Below are 21,447 nucleotides of genomic sequence, written 5' to 3' on the forward strand. Positions count from 1 at the left end.
GTTAGGTACTTGCTCAAGTTTAGTTGTAACCTAAACTACTGCAATGCCCTGCACATGAGGTAAGCAACATAGCTAACCAGGAGAACTATAATACTTTTCTAATTGTAGGTATTTGCTAATATTATTATTATTATTACACCTACTACATAATTGGATAGGATCTTGGAGATGCAGTAACACGCTAAGGGGTACTTTGCACACTACGACATCGCAAGCCGATGCTGCGATGCCGAGCGCAATAGTCCCCGCCCCGTCGCACATGCGATATCATTGTGATAGCTGCCGTAGTGAATATTATCGCTACGGCAGCTTCACATGTACTCACCTGCCGTGCGGCGTCGCTCTGGCCGGCAACCCGCCTCCTTATTAAGGGGGCGGGTCGTGCGGCGTCACTGCGACGTCACACGGCAGGCGGCCAATAGGGGCGGAGGGGCGGAGATGAGCGGGACGTAAACATCCCGCCCACCTCCTTCCTTCCACATATCCTACGGGAGCCGCGGTGACGCAGGTAGGAGATGTTCCTCGCTCCTGCGGCAGCACACATCGCTGTGTGTGAAGTCGCAGGCGCGAGGAACAACATCGGACCGTCGCGTCAGCGAAATTATGGAATTCGCCGACGCTACACCGATGATACGATTACGTCGATTTTGCGCTCGTTAATCGTATTATCTAGGATTTACACACTACAATGTCGAGAGCGACGCAGGAAGTGCGTCACTTTCGACATGACCCCACCGACATCGCACCTGCGATGTCGTAGTGTGCAAAGTACCCCTAAGGCTGGTGTAACACCCAATCTTGAAATCTTTAGTATGACCACATAAATGTATTTTTAATTACGGATGATAGAATTCTCCACTTTACCTTTTTCACATCTTGGGAAGCAGTCCACATCTTCGTCTGTGCACCGAAACCAACAAGCTACTATTGTTAACTTGAAGTGGTGATCTGATGGATTTTGATTTTCTATATTATTTTCTATATCTTTCACCAGTGTTGCTGAACTAGACGGTGCCAAATTCATTTGGAGGCACAGGCCACTTAATAAATTTGGCGCCTCTAGAAGTGATGTGTGCCTCCATTGTTTCTCCAGAAATGCTATTCCATGGAGTACAAAGCTCTTGTATTTTTAATGAATTTGACAGGAGGACGTGTTCATGCCCCGACCCACCCCAGCTCCACCTATTTTGACAGAGCTGATTCATACTGGTAAAAAAAGGCGTAGAGTTGATAAAACTGTATGCTACTCCCCATTGCGACCAAATGTATCAACTTTCACAGCTTTGATTAATCACCCCCATATCTTTCTTTTAGGCTACTTTCACACTTGCGTTGAACGGTATCCGTTGCATTGCGTTGTGTAACGGATGCAACGGATGTGTTGCATATAGTGACACAACGGATGCAACGGATGCTGCAAAACAACGCAATTCGTTTTGATTTTTTTTTTTTTTTTTCCCGGTTTTACCAGCGGCAGACTATAGTGAACGATCAGCTGATCGTTCCCTGCAGCCGGCCGCTGGGTGATCAGCTGATTGCTCCCAGTAGCCGGCCGCCGGGTGATCAGCTGATCGCTCCCGCCCGCCGGGTGATCAGCTGATCGCTCCCGGCTGCCGGGTGATCAGCTGATCGCTCCCTGCAGCCGGCTGCCGGGTGATCAGCTGATCGCTCCCGGCCGCCGGGTGATCAGCTGATCGCTCCCTGCAGCCGGCCGCCGGGTGATCAGCTGATCGCTGTCACTTGCCGGCGCCCGGGCATGCCGGCGGGCGGGCGCTCAGCTGAGCGCTGTGACTTGCCGGCGGCCGGGCATGCTGGTGGCCGGTCATTCAGCTGAGCGCTGTCGCTTGCCGACGGCCGGGCGCTCAGCTGAACGTTCGGCCACCGCGAGCCAAAATAAAGTTTGATTTAAAAAAAAAAAAAAAAAAAAAAGAGCATGCGCAGTGAAATCCAGAGGATTCCGCTGCTCAAAATAACGTTACATGCTGCGTTCCTCCCGCTGGGCGGAAGCAACGGAGCGTCGCCCAGCGGAAGCAACGCAGCTCCTTTTGGTACAATCCGTCAACCATACAAGTCTATGGGAAACAGCGGAATCCGTTAACGGATTCCGCTGTTTCCCAAAAGGGCGGATTGTAACGGAAGGAAAATAACGCAAGTGTGAAAGTACCCTTAGAAACCAATTGGATTGTTTTTGACGCAATGTTAACTACAGGTGCGTCCAGAGGCGCCCTTCCTTCGACAGTTTTGCTGGCTATCTCCACCCCTTGTTGCACTGATTGACAGTGCTAACTCATCTAAAATTCAGTAGTTGTGCCAATCGTCACATTCTCACTGCGTATTCTGAAGATATTGGGAATGTAATGATCACACATGCGCAGGATTTCAGGGGAAATAGCAGTATCTTAAGGGAAGCTAGTGCTTTTAATCAATGAAACAGGGTCTGCAGAGTATGTGGTCCCACCAGCGGTATTCCGAGTCCCGCATTTATATTTGAATTTTCTGTCCAGTTTGCTTTCAAAAGAAATATGTTTCTTCTTTCGCTATGAGCTTTGGTGAGTTTTGACACTGCGTACTTTTGCTACTTAAAAAACGCAGCGTCTTAGCCCTCTGCCACACTTCCGCAAAAAAACCGTACATGTCTCACCGTTTTTTATGGGCGTTTCTCCAGTACGTGTGACATCCGTGTGATGGCGTATGCTCGCCGTGTGTGCGTGTGAAATGTCTGTGTATGTGTGAGATATGTACGTGTAATGTCCGTGTGGTGTCCGTTTGAAATGATCCGTGTGTGTTGCAAAATGTCGTTGCTACATACCCGCTGACAGCCGACAGCGACGCGCGATGAGAATGAACTCAGATGACCTTCACCCGACTTCATTGTCATATCACGGCTCTGTCTGTGTGTGGCGTCCTGATTAGCGGTCACCCGTGAAGAACTCACCGGTGACCAATAATCCCCTGAGTGACTGAAGTTAGCGGCGTGATTATCGCTGCTGTCACTCAGGCTATCCGCGGCTAGCTGGAGTCCTCTACCTGAGACCGCAACTCACCTGTGACTTCATTGCAGATCGCTCAGCTCACTTCAGTCACTTGGGCGACTTGCTGTTACAGTTGGAGGATCCAGCGGTGGCCGTGAGTAACCTGAGTGACGTCATCGCTGATTGCGCGGCTCACCTCAGTTGCTGCATGGAGCTGACAGAGAGCGGTCATGGTATGTGGCCGCTCCTGTCACCTTCACGTAGCAGAGCTGAGAGCTTTGTGGGACCTCTGTGGATTACGCCGGACCTGGAGGGGTATTTGTGGATTAATAAAGTGGTGAAAGAGGGTGTTTGTTTTTTGTATTTTTCCAAATGAAGGATTTTTTGGATGTGTGTGTTTATGTTCTTTAACTTACAGGTTAATCATGGAAGGTATCTCAGGAAGACGCGTGCCATGATTAACCCCTTATTATCACAATTGCCAATGCACCAGGGCAATTCGGGATGAGCTGGGTAGAATCCCGGAACTGTCGCATCTAATGGATGCGGCAATTCCGGGCGGCTGCTGGCTGATATTCTTAGGCTGGGTGGCTCCCCATAATGTGGAGCTCCCCATCCTGAGAATACCAGCCTCCAGCTGTGTGGCTTTACCCTGGCTGGTATCAAAATAGGGGGGGACTGCACGCCCTTTTTTTTAAATTATTTATTTATTATACTGCACGAAATAGACACGCCCACCTGCGGCTGTGATTGGTTGCAGTAAGACTGCTGTCACTCAGCGTGGGGGCGTGTCTGACTGCAACCAATCATAGGCGCCGATGGGCGGGGAAAGCAGTGAATACGGGATTGAATAATGAGCGGTCGGCATTTTCAAAATATTAATACCCGCCGGAGGTTTTTAACAGCTGTGCAGCGCCGCGCCGGTGATCGGCGATCGGCGAGTATGCGAGAGGGGGAGAGACCGACCGACGAACAGAGAGAGGGACAGACAGAGAGAGAGACAGAAAGACAGAGCGACCACCTGACGGAGAAAGATACCGACCGACCGACAGAGGGAGATTGACCGACATCGCTTCCAGAATTAAATTAAAAAATGCACATGGACGATACGGGTAGCACACTGACATGCTACGTGTCACATACGTGCAGACATTGACCCATTGACTTTAGCGGGTCCGTGCCTGCGTGATGCTGGAGAAAAACGGACATGTTGAACGTGTGGATAAACGCACACGTACAAACAACATGGACACACGTTCCATGTGGTTTTACGTGTGTGTGCCTGTTACCACAGGCTAACATTGGTGTACGTGTCTCCGTGTCGCCGGTACGTGCAAAAACGTACCAAACACGTATCGGCGACACGGATGTGTGTCGGAGGCCTTAGGCTGTGTGCCCATGATCAGGGTTCACAGCGTTTTGTATGCAGTGTTTTTCAGCTGAGTCCAAAATGCTGCAATGTACAGTACAAGCACAGTGGGTGGATTTCTAGAAATCTCGTGCGCACTGTGAATGTACGGCCCACAGTGTAAACTGAACTGCTGTATAACTCTCCAAGCCGTAGGCATTTCAATTCTTTGCTCCGGATACTTGAGTGCGGAGAACACAGCAAGAGACCACAACTGCCCGAGCCCGGATCGCGGGCACGAGTAGCTGTGGTCTCCTGTGGAGGAGAGTCGTGGCCCCGCAGGTCAGGACCCGCCGTGTCCAGGATGCAGCGGGTCCTGATTGTGGGCACACACCCATACACTTCCAACAAAGTTGATGGGATTAAAGAAATCTCCTGCCCACTGTGCTTTATTTTTGCTAAGCATCAGCTCATCTGCGGTACGTGTTTCAATGTCAGTTTGTCTTGCGGGTATGCTGACTTTTATGTGCAGATTTTCCCCAAAGACTTGCATTAAATGCAGAAAATCCACAGATAAAAAAACGCTCTTGTGTTTTAAGTGTCTTTCTGCAGCAGAAACACATCTAAAATGCATGTACCTGCACCTAAGTATATCAATAAAGGTTTGTCAAAGCCATATTCCAAGAAGTATCAAAAACAAAGCAGCTTCATTTACAGAATGACATACTGTATATCACTAGCTAACTGTATAGGAATAATCCAGGAATTCCAAGTAAAGAGTTAACAAAAAACAAAATTCCTAAAATGTCAATTTATTAAATATGCATTAAAACTGTCATCTGACAAATAACCAAAAACCTTAACACTCCCCTTTAAAAGGTACCACACAGTAAGGACAGATTAGGGAAAAGCAAGGTAGGTATACAGGGCTACCGGACCGGATCAATGTACTACTTTAATTGCCCTGCTCCCGCCCCTAATAAACTGCCCTACCTGCCTGTGGAGATCGGCACCCTAATAAGTGTAAATGGCGTCCCCACTCACTGGACTAACCCTAAGGCTGGGGCCACACGGGCACTACTGCGATCCCCTTGCATGAGACTCGGCTCGTGCTGGCAGTACAGCAGAGCCGAGTGTCATGCCTGTGTCCTTGCAACTGAGGTCCGTTCGTGCGAGCAGACCTCAGCTGCGGGGGGCGGGCCGGCACTCAGGAGGGGAGGGAGGGATTTCTCTCCCTCTTTCCTGCATAGCCGGCTATTGCCATTCTCGCACTGCACTAGCAGTACACCGGTGTACCGCGAGTGCAGTGCGATTTTTCTCTCGCCCCATTCACTTGAATGGGTGCGAGAGAAAGAGACTCAGCTTACAATCGCAGCATGCTGCGATTGTTTTCTCGGTCCGATTAGGGCTGAGAAAATAATCGCCCATGTGTGCTGACACACAGGCTAGAATTGGTCCGAGGGGAATGCGATGTTTTATCGCACTCCACTCGCACCGTTTTTCTCGCCGTGTGGCTTAGGCCTAAAGGTCCCTCTCACCATGTGAGTATTAAACCACCACTAACCACTTATACAAAAAACATCTCTATATGTCTGGTCCCTACTGTACAACCAGGCTCCTGACCTCAATGTAATATCCTTGATGAACTGATAACTACTTCACATTGAATCTCTGCGTCCATCAAACATTGAGTCAGTAACTGCACTAATAGTGTTAAAGGGAACCAGTCAGCAGAAATTTCGCAATAAACCTAAAAGATTCCCCTTCTGTAGCTCGTGGGCTGCATTCTGGAAAGGTTCCTGTTGTTATTGTGCCCCCTTTGAGACCTAAATAAATACATTAAAAGTCTTACCTTTTTGTTTGGAAATGTTTTTTATGGTCACGGGGGCGGGCTGTCTTGCGTCCGTTATTCGCCTCCTGGCGCTTTACGCTGTCCCCCATTGCTCATTTCCATACATGAGGACGCCGCCCAGTGCTCCCGAGGTCTCGCGCATGCCCAGTGGCACTATCGCAGGACAGCACTGTGTAAAGCGTGACCGCTGGTGAGGTGATTACGCAGGCGCGAGATTATGGGCGGCGCTGTGATTGTCATCAGCAGCGTCATCCAAGAACCCGCCCATAATCTCGCGCCTGCGGTAATAGGTGACGTGGGTTCATATGGCCAGCGCTTGCGCATAACGGTGGAGGCAGAGGGAAAAGCGCCGGCACGAGATTATGGGCGGGTACTGATGACAATCACAGTGCCGCCCATAATCTCGCGCCTGCGCAATCACCTCACCAGCGGTCACGCTTTACACAGTGCTGTCCCGCGATAGTGCCACTGCGCATGCGCAAGACCTCGGGAGCACTGGGCGACGTCCTCATGTATGGAAATGAGCAATGGGGGACGGCGTAAAGCGGCAGGAGGCGAATAACATACGCAAGACAGCCCGCCCCCGTGACCATAAAAAACATTTCCATACAAAAAGGTAAGACTTTATAAAGTAATTATTTAGGTCTCAAAGGTGGCACAATAGCAACAGGAACCTTTCTAGAATACAGCCCAGGAGCTGCAGAAGGGGAATCTTTTAGGTTTATTGCGAAATTTCTGCTGCCAGGTTCCCTTTAATACACTAACCAATTATTCACTTCAATGAGTGTTATTGTGCATAAAAATCTACTTCACATGCAGTACATGTGTTACGTCACCGCCGGAGTCTGCTCCAGCGACTTCAGCTCCGATCGCCAGGTGACGCCGTGTTCCTGCCGTGGATGGTGCTGGTGATGGGAGAGGAGTCGATGCCAGCGGCACCGGTGGGCGCAGGCTCCGATCATCCACTGGGCTGGGTTATCTTGGGATCTGCAGTACCGCTGGCTGACTGTAGGTGGCGGGTGTCTACCAGCTGAAGTTGCCAGTGTTCAGCTACAGCCAATGGGAAGACACCACACCCTTCTTATTCCCCCTCCTGTCTGCTGACCTCTGCCAGAGATAGTTCTGATTCTGGCTCATGTGCTGTTTGTTTTGTGATTCCTGTGCGCTGACTTGTTTGTTGTTGACTACCCTTCTGCCTGCTGTTTTGTACCTCGCTGCCCGACCCGGATCTGACCACTGCTACGTTTTCTGTTTACGCCTTTGCCTGCCGATTCTGTCCCTGTTCTGCTATTCCTGGTTTGACCCTGCCTGACGACTACTCTCATCGGACTGCAGCCTTCCACGGGTAGAAATCTCCAGGGCCTTCTGTAATTCCAAATCCCTGTATAGGGGTTAAAGGGTTTCAGGGTTCTGGGGTCCTCCTTGGTGAGGGCTTCCCTTTAGTCTGTCCATTACATTCTACCTGAGTCTGTTTATCCAGGCAGGTGTTACAGCATGATAACAGAGATGTCTGGAGAAATTACTTCCCTTTAGAAGTTTGGTGTCATAGCGTAGCCTCGACGCGTTTCTCCTGCCTCACAGGTTCATCAGGAGGCTTTGAAAAGGGAAACATTTCCCAAGATGTGGCAGATACTGAATGTGCTCCTGCAGATAACTTAGCAGATAACATGTGTTACATCTATCAGGGCGCCATGTTTGATGGCCCAGAGATTCAATGTGAAGTGGTTATCAGTTCATCAAGGATATTACGTTGAGGTCAGGAGCCTAGTTGTACAGTAGGGACCAGACATATAGAGATGTTTTATGTATAAGTGGTTAGTGGTGGTTTGGTACTCACATGGTGAGAGAGGGACACTTTAGGGACCTCTAAAGCATGACATACCAACAAATGTCAAAAACGCAATAATGCATGGTAACAAAAAAAAAATGAAAAAAGTAATAAACCTAATTTATATAATGGGTGCAGAAATTCTGAAAAATGTCTATGAACGTCGCCTTAATGCAAGGTCTCCAAGGAGGACTTGTGCTTACTGTGATAGGGATATGAGAGATATCAAATTTTCTTTAAGAACAAACAGCCATTTTCCCAGACGTGGGCGTCCGTGATGTACATCTTACTGCTTATTATCTATAAACAGATAGACTTTTTTTGTCCCCGTGTTTAGTGTTGACTGGCTCCATAGAAAACCGTCATGTGCTTTACATTTGGTACTAAGTTAACATTGTTCAGATCACAAGTAACCCATCTGTGTGCATTATCCTCCGCACCGCCAGCCCCCCACGATTCATTATTAAACTTCCTTCCCCACATTGCTCAGCTATTGAACAAACCAGTAGTTCTGTGAACCAGAAAACAAATGTTTTCATTCTTTTCAGATCGCAGAGAAGAATGATGAAATCCGGCGCATGCAGGGTCATGTGGACAGCTTGTGTTACGATATGGATAGCCTGAAGCTCCGCAGAGATCTGGACGACTCCTCTGACAAAGAGGCCTGGAAGCAGCTCTCCAGCATCAGCCACAATGTAGAGAGGCTGGCGGAGGAGATGAGCTGGAATTAGCCCCTCCACTGCACACTATATACAGTACATGCTGTTATATTGGCCGGTGATTTCAGATCATATTAGATGTTAATGAGTATATATCGTACAGGCTGCATTCTGTAAATCATAATACCTCTCGCTGGCCATTCCTGGTATGATAGATTACAGTATATGTGCCAATCAGATAGCGGCCCGAAATGATAGTCTTTAATTATTACTAATTTATGACACAATATGTAGCCTCCACTTGTAACTCTAAGGGGTACTTTGCACACTACGACATCGCAAGCCGATGCTGCGATGCCGAGCACGATAGTCCCCGCCCCCGTCGCACATGCGATATCTTGTGATAGCTGCCGTAGCGAACATTATCGCTACGGCAGCTTCACACGCACTCACCTGCCCTGCGACGTCGCTCTGGCCGGCGACCCACCTCCTTCCTAAGGTGTCACAGTGACGTCACACGGCAGGCGTCCAATAGAAGCGGAGGGGCGGAGATGAGCGGGACGTAAACATCCCACCCACCTCCTTCCTTCCTCATTGCAGGCGGGACGCAGGTAAGGAGATGTTCCTCGCTCCTGCGGCTTCATACACAGTGATGTGTGCTGCCACAGGAACGAGGAACAACATCGTATCTCCTATTGCGACATTATGAAAATGACCGACACTACACAGATCACCGATTTTCAACGCTTTTGCGATCATTTATTGGTGCATCTAGGCTTTACACGTTGCAACGTCGTTACCAGCGCCGTATGTGCGTCACTTCAATTGACCCCGATGATATCGCAGTAGCGATGTCGCAGCGTGCAAAGTACCCCTTAGGGTATGTGCCCACGATCAGACCTCACTGTGTCCTGGACGCGGCGGGTCCTGACCTGCAAGGCTGCGAGTCTCCTCTGCAGGAGATCGCAGCTTCTTGTACCCACGATCAGGGTTCAGTGCGCTGCGGTCTCCTGCTTCTGTTCTCCCTATGGAGGACGCATGGAACCCACAGCAAACAATTGACATGATGTGGCTTGGAAATCCACACCAAAGGTCAGTGTCTGCTGCAAAAAAAACAAGCACAGTGTGCACAGGATTTCTAGAAATCCATCCACTGTGCTTGTACTGTACAATGCAGCGTTTTGGGACGCAGGGAAAACTTGCTACATCCAAAACGCCACAAACACTGATTGTGGGCATGCACCCTTAGGGTATGTGCACATGTTGAGTATTTGTTTGCAGAAATTTCTGCATCTCTTGGCAGGAAAAATGCAGCATAAAAAATGAGCGTTTTTGCATGAATTTTTTAAATTGAAGCCAATGGGTGAAAAATTGTTGCAAAAACGATAAAAGAATTGTCACACTGCAGACTATTTCTGCACCAAATCTGCAAAGACTTAACGTGTGCACTAGACGTCAGGATTCTCATTGACTTTGCTGACATCAGGATTTGCATGCAGTTTTGTGACAAATCAGCAATTGAAAACGCAACGTGTGCACAGAACCTAATACAGACAACGTGGAGAGATAAATTAAAATAAAAATTACTTATTGAAATGAGTGTTGTTTTATCTGTCAATCTGTAGCAGTAATTTATGGGGGAATAAAACAGACGACCGTTAGACAATGTGCACACATTAAAGGGAACCTGTCACCACATTTAGTGACTATAAGCTGCAGCCACCATCAGTGAGCTCTTATATACTGCATTCTAGAATACTGTATGTAAGGGCCCAGGCCGCTCTATAGAACATAAAAGTCAATTTTATAATACTCACCTAGGGGGCGGTCCGTTCCGATGGGTGTCATTACTCTACAATCCGGCGCCGCCTCTCTGCGGTGATCGCGGTCCTCCTCTGACCTAGCCCAGTATGGATGATGTGTCCTACGTCATCCACACAAGCCGGGATTGCGGTCAGGCATGCTTTGGTCTGCCCTGCTCAGGGCAAATCAAAGTACTGTAGTGCTCATGCGCAGGCAGTCTTTCACCTTGCCTGGCGCCTTCGCATTACAGTATTTTGATTTGCCCTGAGCAGGGCAGACCAAAGCATGCCTACGCAGGACTGCAATGCCTGCCTGTGTGGATGATGTAGGACACGTCATCCATACTGGACTAGGTCGAAGGAGAATCGCAATCACCACAAAGAGGAGGCGCCAGACCAGAGCGCAACAACACCCATTGGACCAAACCGCCCCCTAGGTGAGTATTAAAGAACTGATTTTTACACTCTACAGTGCAGCCTGGGCTCTGATATACAGTATTCTGGAATGCTGTATATAAGAGCTCAGTGGTGGTGGCCGCAGTTTTTAGTCACCAAATCTGGTGACCGGTACTCTTTAAGTATCTGCAGCAGCTGAAAAAAACCTGAATGTTGGCAGGAGATTTGCTGCATAAATGGCACACCTATTTGCATGCTTTGTTGAGGTGTTTTTAATTATTTTTTTCTATTCAATTGAAATGGTGGAAAACGCTGCAAAAACGCTAAAAGAATTGACATGCCACAAAAAAAGATATAAAAAACCCAACGCTTTGAAGGTTTATATCTGCAAGGAAAAAATAGGCTGCATGATGCAGTTTTCCATTATAGACTTTAATGATACAGTGACTAAATATTTGAGACTGTGGGGATCCATCGGGTGTTTTCAATTACATGTACTTTAATGAAAAGCATATATGTCTACATAACGGTCTTTGTGTAAGAACCCTATTAAAATCTTAAAGACTGGTGACAATTAGGGCTCGTGCAGACGGCCATCTATTCTCTCATCCAAGAGATTCTGGTCGATGATGCAGACGACACTCAGATCGAACTCTGATCTGAGTGTCCGCATAGTGTGATCCGATCCTCTCGGATGAAAGAATGTGAGGCGCTGGAGAACAAAATGTCTCCATCTTCTCTTATCAGTGCTCAGAAATTTGACGGCACTCGGATGTCATCCAAGCCCAGTCTGATGTTTCCCACACACTCATTGACTTGCATAGCCAAGTGCGATCCTTGACCAGGTTTGAGATAAAAGTCTGCAGTTAGGGCTGGTTCACACTAAGCGACAGCGACAACGAGGTCGCTGTTACGTCACCATTTTCTGTGACGTAACAGCGACCTTGTAAGTCGCTGTTATGATCGCTGCTTAGCTGTCAAACACAGCAGCCGAAGCAGCGATCATAACCGCGAGAGCAGGGAGCCGCGCACACTGCTTAGCGCTGGCTCCTTGCTCTCCTAGCTACAGTACACATCGAGTTAATTAACCCGATGTGTACTGCAGCTACATGTGCAGAGAGCCGGAGCCGGCAGCACAGGCAGCGTGAGAGCTGCGGAGGCTGGTAACTAAGGTAAATATCGGGTAACCACCTTGGTTACCCGATGTTTACCCTGGTTACAGCTGCCAGATGCCGGCTCCTGCTGCCTGCTCGCTTCATTTCGTCGCTCTCTCGCTGTCACACACAGCGATCTGTGTGTCACAGCGGGAGAGCGCCTTTGAAGAAAACGAACCAGGGCTGTGTGTAACGAGCAGCGATCTCACAGCAGGGGCCAGATCGCTGCTCAGTGTCACACAGCGAGATCGCTAATGAGGTCATTGTTGCGTCACCAAAACCGTGCCGTAGCAGCGATTTCGGTAGCGATCTCGCTATGTGTGAAGCACCCCTTACTCTTTGTGACTGCAGACTTGTGAATTCTCAAAGTGCGCCCAGCATACAATGTCAGGTCTCTCCGGTAGGCGACATGAATACCTGCTCCCACAATCCGACTAGACATGAGCAACCTCGCTCAACACAACGGAGTTGGCCGCACACGTCTAGTTGGAATGTGGCTGGGAGTATGCATATCACATAGTGGTCACATTAACTCCCACTCACTGGAGAATCCTATGGGTTTCAACAGCATGATCTAAATTCACTGCTGAGCTGTCAAACTGTACAGTAGTTGTATCTGTACAGTTACTTTATTGCTTTTTCTCCTTTTCTCTATCACTAAACTTTGACTTGTAACATACACTCAATATCCATATATATTCACCATAGAATAGCTGCTGCAATCCCTGCCTCGGCTTTTATACAGGCTATGATTGTCCCTCCTAATTGCTGTGCCATGTGATGTGACGTGATAACCGCAAGGCAGCAGCCGAGGTCATGTGAGTCTTCCACAATCTGTAAAGTCGCTGGAGACGGAGAAGATGAGGTTAATCAGGCTGCCGTGGGATGAAAGATGGATGAGACAAGGATCCTGGAAATGTGATTTATTGTCAACTTGTTTCAGAGTACAGATCATGCCTTCATCATTGAAGTCTTCTAGTGTGATTGTCCTGATGAAGGAGTGACCTGAACTCTAAAACGCGTTGACAATAGATAACCTTTGCAGGATCCTTCTCTCATCCATTTTTCATCCCACAGCAGCGTGTTTTAACCCTTTCTTCTTCATCTCCTGTGACTTTCCCACGTGGGGCTGCAGCAGCCGTTTACGATTTAATATTTTTTTAAAGGTATATATAGAAACTTTGCAGTGATTGACTAGTCTGGTAAAAAGAGGGTTTCACCTGTTCACCTTGTCTTAGGCTAGGTTCACACTTCCGTTAAATTGTATCAGTCACAATCCGCTGCTCTGGTAAACAATGGAATCCGTTTGGCGGATTCCGTTGTTCCCATAGACTTGTATGAGCGACAGATTGTGACTGATGAGGATGCGTTTCATCCTCCGCCCGACTGATCAGTCATGGAACGACTGACCGCGGGGCGGAAGGAACGCAGCATGTAACGTTTTTTGAGCAGCGCAATCCGTAGGATTTCGCTGCACATGGTCTCTCTGGCTCCCTGCACACGTAACCAGGCTACACATCGGGTTGCCAAGCAATGCACTTTGCCTAGTTACCTGATATTTACCCTGGTTACGTGTGCAAGGAGCCAGCGCTAAGCAGTGTACGCTGGTAACCAAGGTAAATAGCGGGTAACCAAGCAAAGTGCTTTGCTTAGTTTTTACCCGATGTTTACCCTGGCTATGTGTGCAGGGAGCCCAACACTTCCCCGCTCGGCTCCGCCCCCTCCCGCACTCCGCATGTACACACACACACACACACTCACCTGTCCGCAGCGCCACGGCCCCGCTCGGCTTCACCCACCTCGCACTCCGCCCCCCGCACATAACGGAGTCCGACAATGAATTCTGTTCTTTGTCATCCGTTGTACAACGCATGAGTCACATGCGTCAAGCAACGCATGTGACTGATGCAAAACAACGGAAATGTGAACCTAGCCTTAGCCAGTACAGGCTGATATAGAAGTCATCCAACTCTGAATCCCCAGTCCTGTCAGAGATAAAGATTTAGGATTTCAGTAATTAACTGCTTAGAGGTCTACATGGGGATTATTGATTGCTTGAATGCTAATGAATTAAATTGTGAAAGTGGAGGGGTGAGAAGTATTTGGAGTGTGAAGGTCAGTACGTACTCCCATCTGTCGCTTCTTATTCCTTCTATATACTCACAATATGTCTACATTAGTTTTAATTAGTCATTACTACTTGCACGTAATAAATGACGATTGGAGTGAAGGGTTTAATGTGTATTGTCCTTTATATGTACATTATATCATATAACGCTGCACTTATTCACTGTAAGGTAGTTATTAAAAGGTGAGTGTAAAACAGAATTATGGCTCCTTAAAGACATAAATTACCTACTTATATTAATGAACCATATAAAAAAAAACACGTTCTTAAACTACTTACTTAAAGACATCATTAACTACAAACATAAACTGACTTTTGATTCATGAGAACAATCGCAATTAGGATCTGTGTGTTGTAATTGCTGATTGTACTTGTAACTCTTCTTATACCTTGTATGTGGTGTCACTATGACTGCGGTGGTCTTATGCAATGTCTGTTATTCATTAATTTTTTGCAGAATTGTTCAGGGTTTTTCAAAATGGAGTATGAAATGCGATGAAATAGTATATATACAATATATATATATATATATATAAAAATATGTATATATACTGTATATATAAGTGCATCTCAATAAATGAGAATATCATCAAAAAGTTAATTTATTTCAGTTATTCAATATAAAAAGGGAAATGCATATATTATATAGAGTCATTATACACAGAGTGATCTATTCCTATATATTATATAGGGTCATTACACACAGAGGGATCTATTTACAGTCATATGAAAAAGTTTGGGCACCCCTATTAATGTTAACCTTTTTTCTTTATAACAATTTGGGTTTTTGCAACAGCTATTTCAGGTTCATATATCTAATAACTGATGGACTGAGTAATATTTCTGGATTGAAATGAGGTTTATTGTACTAACAGAAAATGTGCAATCCGCATTTAAACAAAATTTGACCGGTGCAAAAGTATGGGCACCCTTATCAATTTCTTGATTTCAACACTCCTAACTACTTTTTACTGACTTACTAAAGCACTAAATTGGTTTTGTAACCTCATTGAGCTTTGAACTTCATAGGCAGGTGTATCCAATCATGAGAAAAGGTATTTAAGGTGGCCACTTGCAAGTTGTTCTCCTATTTGAATCTCCTATGAAGAGTGGCATCATGGGCTCCTCAAAACAACTCTCAAATGATCTGAAAACAAAGATTATTCAACATAGTTGTTCAGGGGAAGGATACAAAAAATTGTCTCAGAGATTTAAACTGTAAGTTTCCACTGTGAGGAACATAGTAAGGAAATGGAAGAACACAGGTACAGTTCTTGTTAAGCCCAGAAGTGGCAGGCCAAGAAAAATATCAGAAAGGCTGAGAAGAATGGTGAGAACAGTCAAGGACAATCCACAGACCACCTTCAAAGACCTGCAGCATCATCTTGCTGCAGATGGTGTCAATGTGCATCGGTCAACAATACAGCGCACATTACACAAGGAGAAGCTGTATGGGAGAGTGATGCGAAAGAAGCCGTTTCTGCAAGCACGCCACAAACAGAGTCGCCTGAGGTATGCAAAAGCACCTTTGGACAAGCCAGTTACATTTTGGAAGAAAGTCCTATGGACTGATGAAACAAAGATTGAGCTGTTTGGTCATACAAAAAAGCGTTATGCATGGAGGCAAAAAAACACGGCATTCCAAGAAAAGCACTTGCTACCCACAGTAAAATTTGGTGGAGGTTCCATCATGCTTTGGGGCTGTGTGGCCAAGGCCGGCATCGGGAATCTTGTTAAAGTTGAGGGTCGCATGGATTCAACTCAGTATCGGCAGATTCTTGACAATAATGTGCAAGAATCAGTGACGAAGTTGAGGTTACGCAGGGGATGGATATTTCAGCAAGACAATGATCCAAAACACTGCTCCAAATCTACTCAGGCATTCATGCAGAGGAACAATTACAATGTTCTGGAATGGCCATCCCAGTCCCCAGACCTGAATATCATTGAAAATATCCAGAAATATTACTCAGTCCATCAGTTCTTAGTTATATGAAACTGAAATAGCTGTTGCAAAAACCCAAATTGTTATAAAGAAAAAAGGTTAACATTAATAGGGGTGCCCAAACTTTTTCATGTGACTGTATATATATTATATAGAGTCATTACACACAGAGTGATCTATTCCTATATATTATATAGAATCATTACACACAGAGGGATCTATTTATATATATTATATAGAGTCATTACACACAGAGGGATCTATTTCAAGTGTTTGTTTCTGCTAATGTTGATGATTATGGCTTACAGCCAATGAAAACCCAAAAGTCATTATCTCATAAAATTAGAATTTTATATTCGTCCAACTGGAAAAATGATTTTAAGCTCAGAAATGTTGGCGCCTCCTGAAAAGTCTGTACAGTAAATGCCTCAATACTTGATCGGGGCTCCTTTTGCATGAATTACTGCATCAATGTGGCGTGGCATGGAGGCGATCAGCCTGTGGCACTGCTGAGGTGTTATGGAAGCCCAGGTTGCTTTGATAGCAGCTTTCAGCTCGTCTGCATTGTTGGGTCTGGTGTCTCTCATCTTCATTTTGACAATACCCCCATAGATTCTCTATCGGGTTTAGGTCAGGGGAGTTTGCTGGCCAATCAAGCACAGTGATACTGTGGTTATTAAACCAGGTATTGGTACTTTTGGCAGTGTGGACAAGTGCCAAGTCCTGCTGGAAAATGACATTTCTATCTCTAAAAAGCTTGTCGGCAGAGGGAAGCATGAAGTGCTCTAAAATTTCCAGGTAGACAGCTGCGCTGACTTTGGTCTTGATAAAACACAGTGGACCTACACCAGCAGATGATATGGCTCCCCAACCATCACTGATTGTGGAAACTTCACACTAGACCTCAAGCATCTTGGATTGTGGCCTCTCCACTCTTCCTCCAGACTCTGGGACCACGATTTCCAAATGAAATGCAAAATTTACCATCATCTGAAAACAACACCTTGGACACTGAGCAACAGTCCAGTTCATTTTCTCCTTGGCCCAGGAAAGACGCTTCTGGCGTTGTCTATTGGTCATGAGTGGTTTGACAGAAGGAATGTGACAGTTGTAGCCCATGTCTGTGTGTGGTGGCTCTTGAAGCACTGATGCCAGCAGCAGTCCACTCCTTGTGAATTCCCCCCAAATTTTTGAATGGCCGTTTCTTAACAATCCTATCAAGGATGTGGTTATCCCGGTTGGCTGTGCACCTTTTTCTACCACACTTTTTCCTTCCACTCAACTTTCCATTAATATGCTTTGATACAGCACTCTGTGAACAGCCAGCTTCTATTGCAATGACCTTTTGTGGCTTACCCTCGTTGTGGCAATGACTGCCTTCTGGACAACTGTCAACTTAGCAGTCTTCCCCATGATTGTGTAGCCTACTGAACCAAACAAAGGGACCATTTTAAATGCTTAGGAAGCCTTTGCAGGTGTTTTCTGGTAATTATTCTAATTTTCTGAGATAATGACTTTTGGGCTTTCATTGGCTGTAAGTCAAAATCATCAACATTAACAGAAATAAACACTTGAAATAGATTCCTCTGTGTGTAATGACTCAATATAATTTATGCATTTCCCTCTTTGTACTGAATTACTGAAATAAATTAACTTTTTGATGATATTCTAATTTATTGAGATGTACCTGTATATATTAGCTGTAGTACTGCGGCGTTGCCCAGGATAGTAACTAAGTCCCTCTCCCCCAAAATCATATTAACTGACACATTAGCTTCTTATACTAAGAAAGTCCTTTGTTGCCTATAGCAGCCAATCAGAGCTCCTATTAATGACCTGTAGCAAAATAGAAGCAGAGCTGTGATTGGTTGCTATAGGCCACCTGATAAATTTCCAGGCTAACTGTCAAAACAGCCAATATATTACCTCACACATCCATACAGTAAGTAGGCGGATTTTTTTGGTGAATAACTGTAAAGCGCGGGGTTAAAATTTCCCCTCAAAACATAGTCTATGACGTTCGCTGAGTCAAAATTTTGAGATTGTTAATGTGACGGTGCGGATTCTTTTACATACACACATATATAAATACACACATACATACATACACATACATACATACACATATACACACACACATACACTCAGCTTTATAAATTAGATAGAAAAAGTCCCCCATAGCTCCAGTGCTGACCTTCTGATGGTCCCCATCGGTCATTTCCATGTGACCACTGTACTCGCCATCATCCTTGAGGCCAGTGAATGGCTGCATCGATTATGTGGATGTACAGTGTATCAGCACTGCAGCCAATCTCTAGCCTCAATTACAACGCTTGCATGCACAGAATAGGGCTGTGGAGACAAGTCACTGGTTCTGGATGAATGGGAGACATAACCACTGCAGGATAGTAAACATGCTGGCAGTTTACCTGGGTATTGAGTGGGGAGATTGAACAGGTGAGTAATGGGTATTTTTTTATTGTATGTATTTGCTGCTCTTACTTACATTATTAGAGGAAATCTGTCAGCAGGGTTTTGCTATGTAACTGAGAGCAGCATGAGGTAGGGTAGAGACACTCATGTCAGGGATGTATCACTTATTAGGCTGTATGGTGTTGTTTACATACAATCAGTGTTTTATCAGCAAGAGATTATCACTGCTGGACTAGCTGCCCATGCCTCCTAGTCCAAACAGGCACCTAGAACTGATTAGAAGTCAATATACAGCGTACATAGAAAACTCTTAATCAGTGTTGTGTGGGAAGGGTTCGCTTTTTGAGCTACATCTACAGCAGAGAAAGCTGATTGTATCACAACTGATGCACCAAGTACTGTAGGAGGAATCAGAGTCTCTGTCTCTACAACAGGCTGCTCTCAGATGAGGTAGCAAAAACCTGGTGACATATTCCCTTTAAAACAGCACAAGCTATAATAAAGGCTGAGGCAGCATAATACTGATGAAGCGACCACTGCTGCGCCTACCATTCCTGGAGAAGGTGGTTGCCCATTCTTATAAATGTACACATATAAAGCTTGCATCGGCCACCATTTACACAGATAGGTGTGGTGCACAGTGGTGATCTACTGTTGGTACACTGTACATGCACCTTACATAAAAACGGAAAATTTAAGATAAATATATCTGATCTGTTACTTATTAGGGTATATTTCCCACGGTCACAGGCCCTGGTTACTTTGCTGTGTTGATGCTGTGCTGTCCGCACACGTGAAACACTGGCCTTAGTGGTGCACTAGAGCCGCAATGTTGGAGCTTCCTGGGATATCCAAGGGGTTTTTTTATTACAGGGCTTATCCATTACTTGGGCAACTATTTCTTAAACACCATAATTCACCATGTACAATAAAAAAAAACATGCTCACCTCACAAATTGTGACATTCCAGTGATGAAGTCTCCCGCTACTCTCACGATATTAAGCCACGTAAGGCTATGTTCACATGTTGCTTCTTTGCTGCTCTTTTTCTGCAGACAAAACCTGCTCTTGTGGCAATAAAGCAACTGCTTACAAAAAGGTTTTACTGCTTTTTTGTTGCATTTTTGCTGCGTTTTTGTTACATTTTTTGCTGTTTTTTTTGGTGCAAGTTAGTGATGAGCGAGCACTACCATGCTCAGGTGCTCAGGACATGGAACACGCAGTCGGACGCTCTGAAGGGCTCGACTCAAGTACTGAGTATAATGGAAGTCTATTACGCAAGCTTTTTTCTGGGAAAACTTTCAGGAAAAATCCTTGAGTTCCACATTGACTTCCGTTATACTCGGTACACGAGTTGAGCCCGTCCAATTGCCTGACTGCTGATTACGAGTACCAAGCTCCTGAGAATGGTAGTGCTCGCTCATCACTAGTTACGAGTACCGAACATATGACCATGGTAGTGCCCGCTCATCACTAGTTACAAATACCGAGCATGGTAGTTCACGCTCATTACTGGATACGAGTAGTGAGCATCCGAGCATGGTAGTGCCCTCTCATTACTGGTTATGAGTCCTTAGAACCCGACATGGTAGTGCTCACTCATCACTGGTTACGAGTACTGAGCACCCGAGCATCGTAGTGCTCGCTCATTACTAGTTACGAGTACTGAGCACCTGAGCATGGTAGTGCCCGCTCATTACTGGTTATGAGTACCGAGCATGGTAGTGCTTGTGTAAGATGGTGGTCAAGTTCCTACCCCTGAAGACACCAATTATGTTCTTAAATATACAGTGCCTACAAGTAGTCTTCAACCCCCTGCAGATTTAGCAGGTTTGATAAGATGCAAATAAGTTAGAGCTTGCAAACTTCAAACAAGAGCAGGATTTATTAACAGATGCATAAATCTTACAAACCAACAAGTTATGTTGCTCAGTTAAATTTTAATAAATTTTCAACATAAAAGTGTGGGTCAATTATTATTCAACCCCTAGGTTTAATATTTTGTGGAATAACCCTTGTTTGCAATTACAGCTAATAATCGTCTTTTATAAGACCTGATCAGGCCGGCACAGGTCTCTGGAGTTATCTTGGCCCACTCCTCCATGCAGATCTTCTCCAAGTTATCTAGGTTCTTTGGGTGTCTCATGTGGACTTTAATCTTGAGCTCCTTCCACAAGTTTTCAATTGGGTTAAGGTCAGGAGACTGACTAGGCCACTGCAACACCTTGATTTTTTCCCTCTTGAACCAGGCCTTGGTTTTCTTGGCTGTGTGCTTTGGGTCGTTGTCTTGTTGGAAGATGAAATGACGACCCATCTTAAGATCCTTGATGGAGGAGCGGAGGTTCTTGGCCAAAATCTCCAAGTAGGCCGTGCTATCCATCTTCCCATGGATGCGGACCAGATGGCCAGGCCCCTTGGCTGAGAAACAGCCCCACAGCATGATGCTGCCACCACCATGCTTGACTGTAGGGATGGTATTCTTGGGGTCGTATGCAGTGCCATCCAGTCTCCAAACGTCACGTGTGTGGTTGGCACCAAAGATCTCGACCTTGGTCTCATCAGACCAGAGAACCTTGAACCAGTCTGTCTCAGAGTCCTCCAAGTGATCATGAGCAAACTGTAGACGAGCCTTGACATGACGCTTTGAAAGTAAAGGTACCTTACGGGCTCGTCTGGAACGGAGACCATTGCGGTGGTGTACATTACTTATGGTATTGACTGAAACCAATGTCCCCACTGCCATGAGATCTTCCCGGAGCTCCTTCCTTGTTGTCCTTGGGTTAGCCTTGACTCTTCGGACAAGCCTGGCCTCGGCACGGGTGGAAACTTTCAAAGGCTGTCCAGGCCGTGGAAGGCTAACAGTAGTTCCATAAGCCTTCCACTTCCGGATGATGCTCCCAACAGTGGAGACAGGTAGGTCCAACTCCTTG

The 21,447-nt window shown here is 46.0% G+C and overlaps 1 protein-coding gene across 2 annotated transcripts in view; it reads left to right on the forward strand.

Annotated features, from left to right (window-relative positions):
• The window catches only part of LOC142244097 (uncharacterized), a 126,110-nt gene extending 115,777 nt beyond the window's left edge, over positions 1 to 10,333 (forward strand). For both annotated transcript variants that reach the window (XM_075316294.1, XM_075316295.1), the window contains one exon: positions 8,549 to 10,333. In XM_075316294.1, coding sequence (XP_075172409.1) covers positions 8,549 to 8,731 — 183 coding nt within the window. In that variant the 3' untranslated portion in view covers positions 8,732 to 10,333. The remainder of the gene's footprint in view (positions 1 to 8,548) is intronic.
• The last annotated feature ends 11,114 nt before the right edge of the window (positions 10,334 to 21,447 follow it).

The sequence above is a fragment of the Anomaloglossus baeobatrachus genome, chromosome 6, assembly GCF_048569485.1.
Source record: "Anomaloglossus baeobatrachus isolate aAnoBae1 chromosome 6, aAnoBae1.hap1, whole genome shotgun sequence".
NCBI classification, from domain to species: Eukaryota; Metazoa; Chordata; class Amphibia; order Anura; family Aromobatidae; genus Anomaloglossus; species Anomaloglossus baeobatrachus.